The 14,518-nt window shown below is 32.7% G+C and overlaps 5 protein-coding genes and 1 long non-coding RNA gene across 10 annotated transcripts; 2 read left to right on the top strand and 4 right to left on the bottom strand.

Moving 5' to 3' along the window:
* Window positions 1–5,188: 5,188 nt before the first annotated feature.
* LOC117206380 (prostaglandin E synthase 3) lies at window positions 5,189–8,045 on the top strand. Its single transcript, XM_033445661.1, is given in 5 exon segments — window positions 5,189–5,227; window positions 5,988–6,077; window positions 6,079–6,098; window positions 7,041–7,422; window positions 7,543–8,045. Coding segments are annotated over 5 exon segments (648 nt in total). The 5' UTR covers window positions 5,189–5,203; the 3' UTR covers window positions 7,675–8,045.
* Window positions 5,723–6,668, bottom strand: LOC117206388. Its single transcript, XR_004487384.1, has 2 exons — window positions 6,362–6,668; window positions 5,723–6,279 (listed from the first exon to the last, which is right to left on the bottom strand). It is a non-coding gene; the product is annotated as an uncharacterized LOC117206388 (long non-coding RNA).
* Window positions 8,043–11,305, bottom strand: LOC117206383 (INO80 complex subunit C). 4 transcript variants are annotated; one of them, XM_033445668.1, is made up of 5 exons: window positions 11,118–11,237; window positions 9,006–9,040; window positions 8,831–8,936; window positions 8,546–8,613; window positions 8,043–8,466 (listed from the first exon to the last, which is right to left on the bottom strand). In XM_033445668.1, exons 2-5 carry the CDS (start codon window positions 9,006–9,008, stop codon window positions 8,335–8,337), a joined length of 309 nt encoding a protein of 102 aa, XP_033301559.1. In that variant the 5' UTR covers window positions 9,009–9,040; window positions 11,118–11,237; the 3' UTR covers window positions 8,043–8,334. The 4 variants fall into 4 exon arrangements, with proteins under 4 accessions (XP_033301559.1, XP_033301558.1, XP_033301555.1 ...); XM_033445667.1 differs by adding an exon at window positions 9,124–9,346 and having other exon boundaries at window positions 8,831–9,040; window positions 11,118–11,222; XM_033445664.1 differs by lacking the exon at window positions 9,006–9,040 and having other exon boundaries at window positions 11,118–11,305.
* Window positions 9,353–10,470, bottom strand: LOC117206378. The gene is made up of 2 exons (XM_033445659.1): window positions 9,680–10,470; window positions 9,353–9,595 (listed from the first exon to the last, which is right to left on the bottom strand). The coding sequence occupies exons 1-2, from the start codon at window positions 10,451–10,453 to the stop codon at window positions 9,383–9,385; spliced, it is 987 nt and encodes a 328-aa protein (XP_033301550.1). The 5' UTR covers window positions 10,454–10,470; the 3' UTR covers window positions 9,353–9,382.
* A 382-nt stretch (window positions 11,306–11,687) lies between the features above and the next one.
* Window positions 11,688–13,146, top strand: LOC117206379 (triosephosphate isomerase). The gene is made up of 3 exons (XM_033445660.1): window positions 11,688–11,966; window positions 12,145–12,398; window positions 12,485–13,146. Exons 1-3 carry the CDS (start codon window positions 11,858–11,860, stop codon window positions 12,863–12,865), a joined length of 744 nt encoding a protein of 247 aa, XP_033301551.1. The 5' UTR covers window positions 11,688–11,857; the 3' UTR covers window positions 12,866–13,146.
* On the bottom strand, window positions 13,033–14,079 carry LOC117206382 (39S ribosomal protein L20, mitochondrial). Of its 2 annotated transcripts, none has more exons than XM_033445662.1 (4): window positions 13,916–14,079; window positions 13,678–13,771; window positions 13,490–13,600; window positions 13,033–13,422 (listed from the first exon to the last, which is right to left on the bottom strand). In XM_033445662.1, the coding sequence occupies exons 2-4, from the start codon at window positions 13,762–13,764 to the stop codon at window positions 13,165–13,167; spliced, it is 456 nt and encodes a 151-aa protein (XP_033301553.1). In that variant the 5' UTR covers window positions 13,765–13,771; window positions 13,916–14,079; the 3' UTR covers window positions 13,033–13,164. The 2 variants fall into 2 exon arrangements, with proteins under 2 accessions (XP_033301553.1, XP_033301554.1); XM_033445663.1 differs by having other exon boundaries at window positions 13,887–14,077.
* Between the last annotated feature and the right edge of the window lie 439 nt (window positions 14,080–14,518).

The following is a 14,518-nucleotide window of genomic DNA, read 5'->3' as shown; positions in this document are numbered from 1 at the left end:
TGCATCGAAACGATACTCTTGGCCCCTTACTGGTTGAATTAGAGCGAAATAGAGGACGCTTTGACGCGGAGGACGGAAGGATGAAAGCACGTAGATGTTTGTCATCCGGTTGTCATCGACGACCTGTTACTTCGTTGACCCACTGGCCGTTATAGAAAATATACGTTATATGTTATAGCAGTTTATCGATGATGCGTCGTTCTGCCGAAATCTCCGACTTCCTAACATTCTTTTTAAGGTATCGTCGGCTACCAATGATACTCGTATCTTTCTCTGAACTTTATTATCGTTATCGTAGCTTTAGTGACCACGTAACACTTTATCGCTTATCTACGGAAACATTCGTTCCATTAATTTCAAGTTTGGACAAAAGAATCGACGTGTATCGATAGTCTGCGAAAATCGTTGAACGTTTCATCGTTAGTTTTCATTCTGTCTGTCAACGACGGTGTCGGACGATAAAAGTGTCCCTAAATCAAACTTAATTCGCGATACGTCGATCGAAAGAGTTTCCTAGGAAATTGGAAGAAAAGACGATCCGAAGAATGGGTTACTAAACACGACAGGGAGCTTTTATCGTAAAAATATAAACGTCGTCGTTACAATAACTTCGATAAACGATTGACATGTTAAAACTCCGCTAACTTTTTTAAATAGATTTTTCACTCGGAAGATCTGAACAAAATTCAACAATTTGAACGAAAGAAATCAATGATAAACTGTAAATCGTGTTTAGGTCAATAACTAACCTAATGATAGGAGTAAGATAGATAATAGAGCTGATAATAGAGCTAAAATTTGGTTGAGATGATTTTCTCAAGAAATTCTCTCGATCGACGGTATCGCAAATTTAATTCGCATTAGCAACCCTTTTGTCGTGCTCGTTCGCGGCTATGTCGTTCATCGAAAAAGCCTTGCTCCGAGGAAAAGGAACAACTCGAAAGGAAAAGGAAGGATTAACGTCACTGATCGCGCGATTACGATGTGAATTCGAACACGTGTTTCGTATCCGGCAGATTCACCAAAAAATACGACTTACAAAAGATGGTCGACCGTGCGAATCGACGACTACTTACGGCGAGATCGCGAACGATCTTTGGATGAACACAGTTTGTAAACCACTGATATTTCGAAAACATTTTACGATCGACATTAGCTCTTTTCACTGCGTCGTACTTCGAATTTATATATAATTTCGGTATCGTTAAAAACCATATCGCGCATCGCGAGCTAGTATCCGATACCAATGTTGCGTCACCTACGGCACTTGTTTCTTTTTCTTCCTCTTTTCTCTTCTGTTGATTCGCTATTTATACGTTTCGTTCCTTTTGTTCGAATTCGATCTAAATATTCTATTCGACGCGCATTAAGGAGTATCGTGAGAAACGCGAACGATAACTGAGACGCGAGAGTAGACAGGGGTTCCTGCGAAATCTTACTGATAATAATATAATGTACATTCATCGCGAAAGCACGCTTTTGCTTATCTGATGATCCATTGTGTTATCCAGTGTGACGTTTATTTTTTTCTGTACGATATATCGTACTCTCATTATTTAGCTAGCATTTGATTTGTTCGTCGCTTTCGTTTGTACGACGAATTCAGACAAACAGCTATCGGTCAGTGATCGAACAATGATCGATCATAGATACTTCGTAGACTTTGTAGTTTGTGGCTATGAATCAATGATAAAAACACCGTTGACGCGCTTATATTTGAAATAACGATTGCGTAAAATGAAACGTCCATGTCGTTATCGTTGCAGTAGCTACGTTCGATCGGACGGTGAACGAAAACAGAGTCCGAATATCTGAATTTCTCGCGATGAAAAGTCAAATGTTCCGTCCAATTTCTCATCTTTCGTCAAACTCGATTTTCAACGATATCGTCGCATCCTTCCGTCGAATCGGATACTATGTTACAGTTTGTCTATACAATAAGAAAGAAAACGAGCCGAGTTGACGACGAAAAGTAACGTTTCAGGAAAGTAATTCCTTCGAAAGGCATACGCGAGTACTTGAACAGTACGCGAAATACATGAATTTGTTACGGGAAAGCTGCCCGATACGCGAGAACTTTACGACGATATCATTTTTTTTCCGTCAATTTCGTTGATTTCGATCGACGATAATGCGGAAAAAAGCAAAGAGAAGTGGTGCTGGTTTCGTTTAATCGTAGGTTACGAACATCGAACGTATATCTAGTAGAAGTAGCACGTAATATTTTCCTATAGGTGTGTCACGGAATACCGTGACTCTGAATTCCTCGGCAACGAGTCTTCGCTTGTTTCTCGCTTCGTTCGCGACTTTATAAAAATCTTGCCTTTTACTTTCGGTCGCAACCGGGGATGATTTCCCAGCTACGGAAAACAAAATGGGCAAAGTTTCATCGCAAAGAACAGGAAGAAAATACTCGATTCTCCGTTAGACAAATAAAATTTCCAAAATACCGAGCTGCCACGGACGGTTCTACGATTATATCGGTATAAGACGATACGAAAGAAACGAGACAAATCTATTCTATGAAAATCTATATAAATCGCGTAACTTTGAAATATAATTCGTATTGATACGCGTTCCGCGTAGGAATCGATACGAGTTCGCTGTACATATAGCGGTGTCTCGTAATGATATGGCGACGAGAATCAACCGGAAACGGCTCGTCAACCGGAACGAGGTTCTTTCACGAGCCACTCGAGTTGCGGGCAACGTAACAACGTAAAAGCGCGTCTCGAATAAATTCAATTTTGAAATTATAAAAAGGATGACCGTCGAAAACACCGAACAAATTCTTACGAAGATCCTCTTTGCTTCGAATTAGTAGCGATAAAAATGCAGGGAAGCTGGAGTTTATTAGCGTGGGGTATTCCGTCGTTTCGCGAAAACGTAAACGTAAAAAAAAAAAAGAAAAAATAAAAGAACGAAAAAAAGAAACAGAAAGGATGAGAGACAAAGGAGCCAAAAGAGGAATCCGTTCGATTTTCGCTCGCTCTTACACCGTTGCGTACATCGTAAGTAGGTACAAGATAGAATAGTTACGCGCCGCGTCGGGAATAGTGACCATTTCGTTGCATGAATCGTACGGTTGTCCGGCATAATAAGATGCATGTCTCTGACGTAAGACTTTCACCCCTGAGGGCCCTTCTGGCATCCGAATCATACACGCCGCCACCTACCTCTTTTGAAACTCAGTCAAATACGCTGTGTGTATACTACTATGCACCGAAGAACCTACCGCTAGTCGACGAGTTCTATCCCTCCCTTCTCTTCGTCATTCTTTCCTTCTTTTACTCCTTCTTCCTCGTGCGAACACGCGTAAGTACCTGTTTCTTCTTTTTCATTCTCTGCAAATCTATCCTCTCTCTTGTATTCGATCGATAATTACGTAACGGAATATAAAAGTTTATACCCACGATCTCCTGCCGATGTAACAACGTCGAAGCCAGCGAATGGGTCGGATTTACACGTCCATCTCGAAATATCGCTTTCTCTGTTCTTTGAAAGAACATTCGAAATTGACTCATATCCGTGATTATTCACCGTCGTATCTAACGCGTTACACGTACAACAGCTTAATCGTTGAAGGTAAAGCAAAGATTTACCTTTGGCGTAACCATAGATTTCAAAACAACGAATTCATCTCTAAATGATTGTCGTTTCTGCGATAAAACAAACAGAAATATTTTTCTTTCGATCGTATCGGCAATCGTGATAAGGTTTATAGAATCAAGGATAAGAATAACTGGAACGACAACGGTTTAACACCCACTTGCTAATTAAACTTCAATGTCACACGTTAATCGAGTTTAATTCGTCTCGCTAATTCGCCCGCCGAAATATATCCAGCGAAATATATCGTTCTAATTAATTGATTTATTCGCACGCCAAGCATCGTTCTTTTTCGTTAAACACGTTGAATCGAAACAACGAGATTATTGTTTATAGTTAAACTACTACAAAATTCAAAATTCACGTTCCAATTTATTCGGTTTATTTTTATATAAGATAGCATTGACCTAACACTTTGATAATATCACTAGTTCGGATAAATCGAACGTCTTTAACGTTGAACAAAGATGGACCTCGCTTTACGCGTGAATATTCGTTCGAAGGTAGGAGAGAGTAAAGGTAAAGAAACGAATTGACGAAACGCTATTTTGTTATTTCATATCATATTCAATAATCATATTCGATAAAATATCACAGTTCCGCGATAACTACGGTCATGGATAATTATTGCACGATGAAATAATAACGTGTCATCGTTATATAGTGATTTTACGCGAACCACCCGCGCACATTTATCTTCCTTTCTCTTCCTCCATGCATCTCCTTCCTTGCACAGCAGTAAATATCGCAAGTAATTAATAATTGTAACAGGTATTGATACGGTATCGATGATAGATATTCACGTATAATATCAGGATTTGGAAAACGATCGATTTTTCTCAAGATTCGAGGCCCGTACACAGGCCGTCTAACAAGCAGATTCCGAGCAAATGCAGGATTAGTAACGACAGCTTGAGATTATCGGTTCGCTTGTGATTTCGTGTTAAATATTTCAAATGTTCAAATATTGTAAATGTAAAATTAACGTTGCGCGACGATACAAGCAGCCGAGAAAGCGTATGAAGCGAGTAAACAATTTATGTGTACATAGAGAAATTTTTACGAAACTGGGTCGAACTTCCTATAATTAATGAAGTATAAAGGCATATAATTTGGAGACGCAAACTATCTGAAATATCATCTACGATCTACAAGATAGATATGATTACGAGCATACGTAGAAGACGAAGAAGATTGCCACTTACCGCGTACTTATCTTTGTAAAAAAGCGAACTGGTCGACATGGCGTTAATCCCGAAGCAACAAGTTGCATGAACCGCGAAAAGTCACGGTTTCATCGTCGATCTCCGTTATTTCTGTTGCAACTTCTCCAGGTATCCATTGAAAGTAATGCACACGCGCGCACGCGCGCGCGTCAATTAATCCTTTTTACGGATTAACAAAAAACAATCTCGAAGCTGATCAGAACGATAATCAAAAGTAGCGAGTTGCCCGCAGAAACCACAACAGCGACAGCGTATCGGAAATGCGAAGGTACGTTTACGCGGAAATAACCACCTGTACGACTGACAAACAGGACGAGTCAGAGCTGCGAAAGAAAGACTGATACACCGTGTGTATGTCCTGTTAGTTTATGGCCACGGTTACGGCAAGAAAGGTAGTATCTTTCCCTCCTCCTCTGCCGCGCTGACCTACAATCTAACGCAAAGGCTCTCTCTTTTCGTTTTCTTTTCCTTCCCTCTTTCATTCTACATCTCACTCTCTCTTTCTCTCTCGTCCCCTCCCGCCATATTTTTCACAGCCTCTCTCTCTCTTCCTCTCGCTTACTCCCCCCCCCCTCATACACACACACTCTCAGCCACATCTGTCTCGAATTTTTATGCTACCATTGCATTAATTATTTTACTTTTTTCTTCTATCCGAAAAACGCAGACGAATGTTTAAAATTGAAAATCCGTTCATTATCACGAAAGTACATATTTATTCATAATCTTTCAATACGTAAAAAGGATTTACAATATAGAATCTTTTTTATACGATAAATGAAAAAATAAGATAACGTTAATTTTCTATTCTACAGCGTCTTATTTTTGCATTTGTAAAAACACTTTGAAAAATTATTGTTAATATTGACTCATTAAAGGACAACAAGTATCGGATAACCATTTATTTTAACATCTCGAAATACAAATGAGAAATGAAGTAAGTTAAAAATGTTTTTACTTGATTAATCTTGGCAAATAATTCCACTATACCACATAATAGCGTGAAATTTATTTATAATACCAGAAATTATATTACGTTTCAAGATTACCAGTCTTAGATTGGTAAATAGATATTTTTCAAATTTCGATTCCGGAAACAAGAGAATTCGACATCGACAAAAGCAACCAATCGCCATTTTGTTTGATCGATAGTTGAATCTCGAAACACTCTCGAATCACGGATCTACGGCGCGATACGTAAGCGCTTCGTGTTTGTTTGCTTCTTACGGAACGAAGCTCTCGAAATATGACTCAAGAAGGCCAGTAAGTACATAAAAATTCACATAAAATGTTCTTTGATTGTGTTTCTCGATCCTGAAATTCCTTCTCATTGTTATTATCATGAAAAGAGTAAGAGATATTCGAGAAAACAACTCGAATACCGCCCCGTGGCTTTCGAAACACCGCCATGTTGTAAAGACGGCTTTATTGATTCTCGAAATTTCTGGAAAAGAATCGCAAGAAACTATCTTACATCCCTATTTTCTTGTTTTACAATGCACTGTTTATAAATTCTTAATAATAACCATTCCGTTGATAATGAATCTTCCACCCTTTTGCTTTTTTTTTTCAGATAATCGAATTGCAATGCTCAGGTTTTTAATAGCTTGTATTTCTACATAACTATCGATATATCTTAGACGCGAAAAATATATTATAATATTTTATATGCTTTTACCGAAATGCGTTTCATGATGTAATATTATTTTTATTCTTCTCCATCGTTTTATAATAATATAACGTTTTATCCACAATGACTAGCGACTTTTGCCAGAAACCATAGAACTTTACTCCTAACCTTTACCTACGTTTTATAATTACAATGCTATTTTCCCTACTTTAATATTGCTTCACTTCCTGCATTCCGTTAAATATTGCATTTCATTTCTTGCATTTGAATAAATTTTTCATTAAAAGTTATCCATGAATGCTTATACATGAAATAAAATTAATATTAATTATACAAATTTGTCATGCGTGTGTACGTTTCAAGCATAACGTGCATGTCGTACACGTATTTTATGCAGAACTGCTCTGTATGGATATAAACAAATGCATGATATAAATAATTTTTGTTTTTATCAATTGACCTTTTCTTATTCAGTGTTTTTTAATTTATATTTAATTTATATTTTTTAATTTACTATTTGTAATTTAGTTTCTTATACATTATTTAAAATTGTTAATTGTTTGACAATTTTTCAGATTGCCTCCCCCACCTGTTATGTGGGCTCAGAGGAAAGAAATATTATTTGTTACTATCTGTCTAGAAGATTGCAAAGATCCTGCGATTAACATCGAACCACAAATGATATATTTTAAAGGAGTAGGTGGAACTGAACAAAAAATGCATGAAATAACGATTAACCTATATGGAGAAGTTGTTCCAAACAGAACTATTCAAAACCTAAGAGGAAGGACTATAGAGTTAGTTCTTGTTAAAAAAGAAGAAGGTCCATATTGGCCAAGATTAACAAAAGAAAAAACGAAAGCCCATTGGTTAAAAAGCGATTTTAATAAATGGAAGGATGAAGATGATAGCGACGATGAAGGTGGAATGGAAGGAAGTGGCAACGATTTGGAAGAAGTAAGAGATCATTGTGTTTAAAGTAATTTATTCGTTGATAAAAAAAAGAAAAGGATATTACAATTACTGTACTGTTATTTATCTACAGTTTGATAATCCAAATTTCCATTACATTTGCAGATGATGCGACAGATGGGTGGTCTAGGAGGATCGGGAGATAGTAAACCAAACTTCGATGATTTAGATGCTTTAGGAGATGAAGGTGATGGAATGGATAGTGATGACGACGATCTACCCGACCTGCTGGAATGAAGACATTATGACGCTACTTTAAAATTATCTTCATTAAAAAAGTAAAAAAATTCAAAAACAAATGGCGACCTAAAAATAGTGCACCACCAGGCAATATTTCAGTAGGCCGTGCTATTTGTATTTTCAATTAAATTTGCTAATGGCCCATGTTGCAATAGCAAACAAACAAATAAGGTGCACGAAAAACTGTCAACATAAAAGAATACAGTGGTCAAGAGAAAAGAAACAGTAATATTCTTTTTAAAGATTCTCCAATCCTTCTTTAATTCGTAATTCATATATTAAGTTACGATTGACATCCTTTTTTTTTTTAATAATGATTACTTGTGTATAATATTACGGAGATAAAATAATGAAAATTACTTAAATTATTTGTGGAATTCTTTATTTCAGGAAATCCCGTTAAAAGAACTTGATACATACAATGTATGTATATAAAAAAAGAATTTTTATCAACTAGTTAGTGCAAACAGCTTTATTTTGTCTCTTTATAAGCTCGATATATTTTGTTTACATTTATGACATGATGTTTAATTTTCAGAATTATACTTAATTTTTCATTATTCTTTAATAAGTATCATAACAATTACAAAATGAAATATCCGTGTTCTATGCTATTTAAATATAAGGAAATTATAGAAAATAAAATTCTCCTTTCATTTATCCAACGATACTGGAAGCGCCGCGCAATGCTAAATATCCAGCAGTTATATCCATTGGTAGACTTCGGACTGTTGCAAATTCTTCTGCCGTTGCATAGTATAATTTAGTTTGTGGATCTGTATATCGTGCCTGTAAAATAAATGTAATTTATATATCATTTTGTGCTTTAATGACTTAACCAATGATACAAACGTGGAAAGTTACTTACGGGTAACCCAGAAATATCAGAATATTTCTTTGCTGGCCTGAAGCTTGGCGGTGCATTAATAGAACTATCTGAAATTTCCCAGAGTGATATAATATTTATTTAGAAAGTATCTAAAATATGATTATTGAAATTACAGTTCAGTTACAGATTATGAAATATATCGCAAGTAGATGTATCGCTAAACACATAAATTGATTTCCTTTAGTTCTTAAGTTATTCAAATCATTACACATATAGATTTTTTGAAAATATGTAACATTAAAATAGATTGGTAATAAATCGTACAATGCACTACTTCTACAGGCCATGGTAAAGTGCGTTCTTGAGCCAGCACTTGTTTTAATGAGCGCCAAGTCCGTTTCTTTCCAGTGGTACTAGTAGATCGAAATTTCTGTTGAAAAATTGGATTCTTGTAAACTGGTTGTGATTTCTTATTAAATTCCACTACTTCTTCATTTACCATTTTTTATTTCACTTAAAACACTTATAAACCTCCTACAAAAAATATATATTAATGAATATAAGTAATCATTGGGCATTTACTCGAAATAATTACATAAGGCTGTATTATATATTACATCAATGAACAAATTTATATTAGAGATATATTCATAAATTTTCTTTATATATGATAATATCCAAAATCATTTCCCTCTTGGATTATATAAAACCAATATTTTTTCTACATCACATCCTAATATACCAGAAATTGTATGCATCATAGTTGTGTTTATATGTTTAACTAGAACCTTAGCCCATCGACTCAAAATAAGTACAGCTGCATAATAGTCCTTTGAACCTCTAAAGAAAAAGTTTCATCCACTGAAACATTTACACTTATATAATATGTTTGTCTTTCATAAAATACCTCTGAAAATCAAAATGGTATTTATAACCATGTACGAGATATTTTTGGACAATAACTGGTAAATTATCTTCAATTAAAACAGCACCCTTTTCACTTGGTTCAATTAAACACAGAATTGCATGATGACAAAGTACTTGATTATATTCTATTTGGTTCTTTGTATCATAATTATATTTTGAATTCTGAATAATAGATACAAGATTAAATTATATACAAAGCCATATTAAATCAATTTAAAATAAAGAAAGATATATGCATAGTATAACCTTTGCGATATGAAGAGTAACTTGTATGTTTCTTTTCATATATTCTACATCTTTTACATGCAACCATAAAAATTGTTCAGTCATTTCTATTTGCTTGTTTGTGATATTTGTCATAATGTTTGGTAAACTGTGCCTAAGAAAAGATGTTTTCTTATCATTATCTGTTACTAAAATGCTATCACTTCTGTGATCATTGGATATAGTTGTGTTATTATAAAGTAGTTTAAAATTTCCAAGAGCAGCCTTTTTAAATTTATATCTTTTATAATTAGAGAAATTTACATATTTTCGTTTGCATCCTGAAGAAGACAATAATTTGCCCTGTGACCCACTCAATTTATTTGCTAAATTTGTTCTTAGTTTCTTGTTATAAGTTACAATTTTGTTCCATGTTTTAATTTCTCTCTTTTTTACATTTCCATTGTATTTCCATCTTAGCTTTATTTTCTGAAGAATCATTGTATTAATATTCTTCAAATGAGAGGTTAAAATTTGTGCATTATTTAGATAAGTAAGTTTATCAAAGAGATTAACATGCTTTTCCATGAAATATTTTATGTTTTCTTCGCTAGAAAAATCCAAATCTTGCTGTATATTAATATCTTTTATTTCCTCTGTAGAATATAGTTGCTTTGCTATATAAGATTTATTCATATTTGATATATATGTAATCTTGTTAAACTTTTTGCAGGCATGAGATTCAATTCTTAAACCTAAATTCTGTAGAAATGTGTGTATAAATTTATCCATATTGAATTTTAATATCTCAAACATGTTACAGAATCTCTCAATTATGAATTATTTATAATAATAATAATTAAATGTTAATATATATAAATATTTTGAAACATTACGTATAATAAAATATTATAAAATTCTAATTTGTCTATATTATAGAAACATTGACAAAACATTATAAACAAACTTATGCAATTGTTTCCTTGTCCAATTTCACAGTAATGCGCAACATAATTACTTCCAATAATTTAATATTTTAGCAATTATTTATTTGTTTTTATTATATATTTATTTTTTATAAATTATATTACTTATTTGAATTACAAGAAGACATTAAAATGTGATTCAAAGCTTTTTGGTAAAATGCCTAACATGTTTAATTTATTTCTTCGTGAGAATCTTGCTAAATTGTGTCAGAAAAGTATCTTAAATAAAAATCTCCTTAAATATAGTAAGTATACGATATATCTCATTTAATTATGATAAATAATCATGAAAAAAAGATTGTTAATGTATCAGAGTAATTTAAAAATGTTTCATAACCTTACAATGGAACATTCTTAAATACTTTTATCTAATTCAACAACAGTCTCAAAGATTGTTTATAAATAATTAAATATTAAGTTTATAAATTTTGTGTGCTGTGTATTACTGAAATTTAAAATTATTTCGAAATACATAATCTTTATTTATTACTCACCATCGATATATCGAAATGTTGCTCCGACTTGGTATACGAACTTAAAAATTTGAAGTTACTAAATACTATAATAGTAAGTATTGCGTAAAATACCATTATTATTTCTTAATTCCTAATGTTATAAATCTTAGTTTTATGATATTTCTAGATCTTATGTAGTGCAATTTATTTACTAGTTTCATAAATTCGAGCGATATATTCTAACATATTCACGAGTTCACTGTATAAAATATTTTGAGATTTTTAATTACTTATAACATACCAGTATTAAACATTTAATTACCTTTGTAAATTACAAATTTTGCAATGTTTATATCATACAATATTTTTAAAATCTGATTCCAATATCAGATTTAGTATAGGAAAATTTTAATGAAATTTAAATCAATAGTCTTGCCTACTTATAAAAGCTCGAGATTAAATGTAAAAGTATATTTGTTAATACAAAATTGAAGGATATATAGAAATAACGGAAGTAATTTTATTTCCACGAATAAAATAATTCCTGTAAACTGTATTTTATTGAAGTATAGCCCGCGAAAGAGAGGGGAGTAAGAAATAAGGAATGGTGGGGGTTTCATAAAATCAGTTGGGAGGTACGTGAACGTGACTTAATTCACCTTGTGGTTTGTTGAAGGTCGAAAGTCGAGAGAGTAGTTTCGAAATTTGTTTTAGATTCACTGGAAACTTGTAAATCCATTGTTATTAATTATCTTCGTGTATCTGTACATTGTAATATCATGGGCCGAAAATTTTTTGTCGGTGGTAATTGGAAAATGAACGGTACCAAGAGTGAAATAGATGGTATCGTTGCCTTTTTAAAAAACGGCCCACTTGATTCAAATGTTGGTATGTTTGTTCTATCTGCTGCTTTAATATTTAATATTCTATATTTTCTAATTTTTAAATAACTCCTAAAAAACGATATATCTTATATAGTTATCCATAAATTTTATTTTTAATAATGTAACACTGATAATATTAATTTATATATTTTATTATAATTCTAACAATATAATTTTATTAGAGATTGTTGTTGGCGTACCATCAATATACTTAACGTATGTTAAGAATATATTACCTAACAATGTTAGTATTGCTGGACAAAATACATACAAGGTTGCCAAAGGAGCATTTACAGGAGAAATAAGTCCTGTCATGCTTTTGGACAATGGAATCCCATGGGTAATTCTTGGTCACTCTGAGCGTAGAAATGTCTTTGGTGAAACAGATGAATTAGTAGCAGAAAAAGTAGCCCATGCTTTAGAAGCTGGATTAAAGGTAATATAAATTTTGATTATTTTAAAACTTAATACCTAGTAATATAATCTTAATATTAATAAATGCCAATATATTTGACTTAATAGGTGATAGCATGTATTGGAGAGAAATTGGAAGAGAGAGAAGCCGGTAAAACAGAGGAAGTAGTCTTTAGGCAAACTAAAGCTATTGCAGATAAAATCAAATCATGGAACAATGTAGTTCTTGCCTATGAACCAGTCTGGGCAATTGGAACAGGCAAAACAGCTACACCACAACAAGCTCAAGAAGTCCATGCAAAGTTGAGAGACTGGTTCTCTAAAAATGTCAATCAAACTGTTGCAGAGACTGTTAGAATCATCTATGGAGGTTCAGTAACGGCAGGAAATGCGAAAGACTTGGCAAAAGAGAAAGATATAGATGGATTTTTAGTTGGAGGGGCATCTTTAAAACCTGACTTTGTACAAATCGTCAATGCTAAGCAGTGAGATAAAATATTCATTATGCGAGAATGTTATTCATTTAATTGATATATACTCTAAGGATGGGTATATTATAAGAAGTACTGTAAAGAATTAACTTATATATTTTCTTGTTGTTTGTACAGAGAAAGATCTAAGTCATGTTGCTGTAATGAAATATTATTACTCCGCAATTAACAGTAACCTTTACACCTTATTTTATTGTTCTTAAAAAGCATATACTTCTCGTAAATATATAATCAGTAGTAACTCAATAAATGTTGCAATAAAATGTAAGTTTAATTATTTATTTTGCAATAATTTTATCAATCCAGTTCGTCAATTAATCCTTCAACTATAACAGTTTCAGGCATAGATTTATTAGCAACTCTTTTAAATCCTCCTAGTTTTGTTTTTGCACAAGCAATATCAGATAAACATTTAAATGTTCGTGGTTCCCAAACAGCCAATGTTGATAAAGATTTACGATTTAATAAAATATTACATCTGCCTAATCCTTCCAATAGAATCTTTATATTACTATTATGTTCCTTTGCTGCACCATTTATTCTGGTTTCCCAAAGCTGTAACAAAAATGAACAATTATCTATATAACATTCTAAAAGAGAGTTACTTTCTTTTATGAATTACCTCTTTCATATCGTCTTTTTTCAGCTGTCTTCCTATTGTAGATTTTAGTAACGCTCTGTGTACATTTCTAATGGCTATACTATAACAATTTCTTCTCCTTCCAATATAATGCTAAAAATAAAAATAATTAGAAATTTGTATCATAATTTTCTCTATTTTGTTTCGAATAAGTATACATATATATTTACCGCAGCGAGCTTAAATATTTGACGTTTTCGCCAGAATTCATCGGGACCTCGACATCTTATAAATAATTGCGCAGTTAAAAATACCATTTTCCTTCTAAATGTGAAAATATAATAAAAAATCAAATGTTTATTTGATATTTATATGATTCTGATTCATAAATACATAACACGAGCTACAATTCACATAACCGGTAAATCCATAAACTTACAAACGTAATAGATTTAAACATAATACTACCAGATATAATGAAAAATGAATGATGATGCAGTAACACTAGTAGCAGAGACGAGTATGAGTAAATGTTATTCCTCTCTTGCAAAGAGACGTCTCTGATGACACGTAGAATTATATATGTTTGATGTTAGCTGTATCAGAAATATATATATCCTCTTACAGCGAAGTCAAAATTTTATATATTTCATTCTTTGAGTAAATTTGTTTTATTTTTCTTTCAGTACATTAGTATTACACCGAAAAATAGCGTTTTCAAAAACATTTTGCTTTATAGTAGTGGCCTCTCTGTTCTTTTAAACTCTAAACAAGCTTAATGTATTACCATTATTGTGTTGTTACTTCTGATTGTTACATGTAAATTCAATCCTTTTAACATATAATTAGAAATACAAAAAGATATTCATACAATTCTTAACCGCAAACTAGAAATTTGCACATTTATCATCTTAGCATAAGGAAGATTATCAAATAGTTGCGGCGAGAAACCTTTCTTAGTAACAAAACATATAATCGATTGTCGATTTTTGGAATAACAAATCGATCGTAGGAAAATCGATTCAAAAGATCGATTTTTTAACCGAAAGAATCGATTTCTCTAAAAAATCA

Source organism: Bombus bifarius, unplaced genomic scaffold (genome assembly GCF_011952205.1).
Source record: "Bombus bifarius isolate JDL3187 unplaced genomic scaffold, Bbif_JDL3187 scf7180000008006, whole genome shotgun sequence".
NCBI classification, from domain to species: Eukaryota; Metazoa; Arthropoda; class Insecta; order Hymenoptera; family Apidae; genus Bombus; species Bombus bifarius.
This window is presented reverse-complemented; position numbering and strand designations above follow the sequence as displayed.

What these genes read in the sequence shown, in the direction of transcription:
- LOC117206379 (XM_033445660.1), top strand. Translation starts at nt 11,858, where the DNA reads ATGGGCCGAAAATTTTTTGTCGGTGGTAATTGGAAAATGAACGGTACC. An exon ending in CCCACTTGATTCAAATGTTG is followed by an intron (nt 11,967 to 12,144) that starts GTATGTTTGTTC and finishes TAATTTTATTAG; the next exon opens with AGATTGTTGTTGGCGTACCA. An exon ending in CTTTAGAAGCTGGATTAAAG is followed by an intron (nt 12,399 to 12,484) that starts GTAATATAAATT and finishes TTGACTTAATAG; the next exon opens with GTGATAGCATGTATTGGAGA.
- LOC117206378 (XM_033445659.1), bottom strand. Translation starts at nt 10,453, where the DNA reads ATGTTTGAGATATTAAAATTCAATATGGATAAATTTATACACACATTT. An exon ending in TTACTCTTCATATCGCAAAG is followed by an intron (nt 9,596 to 9,679) that starts GTTATACTATGC and finishes TCTATTATTCAG; the next exon opens with AATTCAAAATATAATTATGA.
- LOC117206382 (XM_033445662.1), bottom strand. Translation starts at nt 13,764, where the DNA reads ATGGTATTTTTAACTGCGCAATTATTTATAAGATGTCGAGGTCCCGAT. An exon ending in AAATATTTAAGCTCGCTGCG is followed by an intron (nt 13,601 to 13,677) that starts GTAAATATATAT and finishes TTTTATTTTTAG; the next exon opens with CATTATATTGGAAGGAGAAG. An exon ending in AAAAAGACGATATGAAAGAG is followed by an intron (nt 13,423 to 13,489) that starts GTAATTCATAAA and finishes TTTTTGTTACAG; the next exon opens with CTTTGGGAAACCAGAATAAA.
- LOC117206383 (XM_033445664.1), bottom strand. Translation starts at nt 11,213, where the DNA reads ATGGTATTTTACGCAATACTTACTATTATAGTATTTAGTAACTTCAAA. An exon ending in AACATTTCGATATATCGATG is followed by an intron (nt 8,937 to 11,117) that starts GTGAGTAATAAA and finishes ATTTTTCAACAG; the next exon opens with AAATTTCGATCTACTAGTAC. An exon ending in CTGATATTTCTGGGTTACCC is followed by an intron (nt 8,467 to 8,545) that starts GTAAGTAACTTT and finishes TTTATTTTACAG; the next exon opens with GCACGATATACAGATCCACA.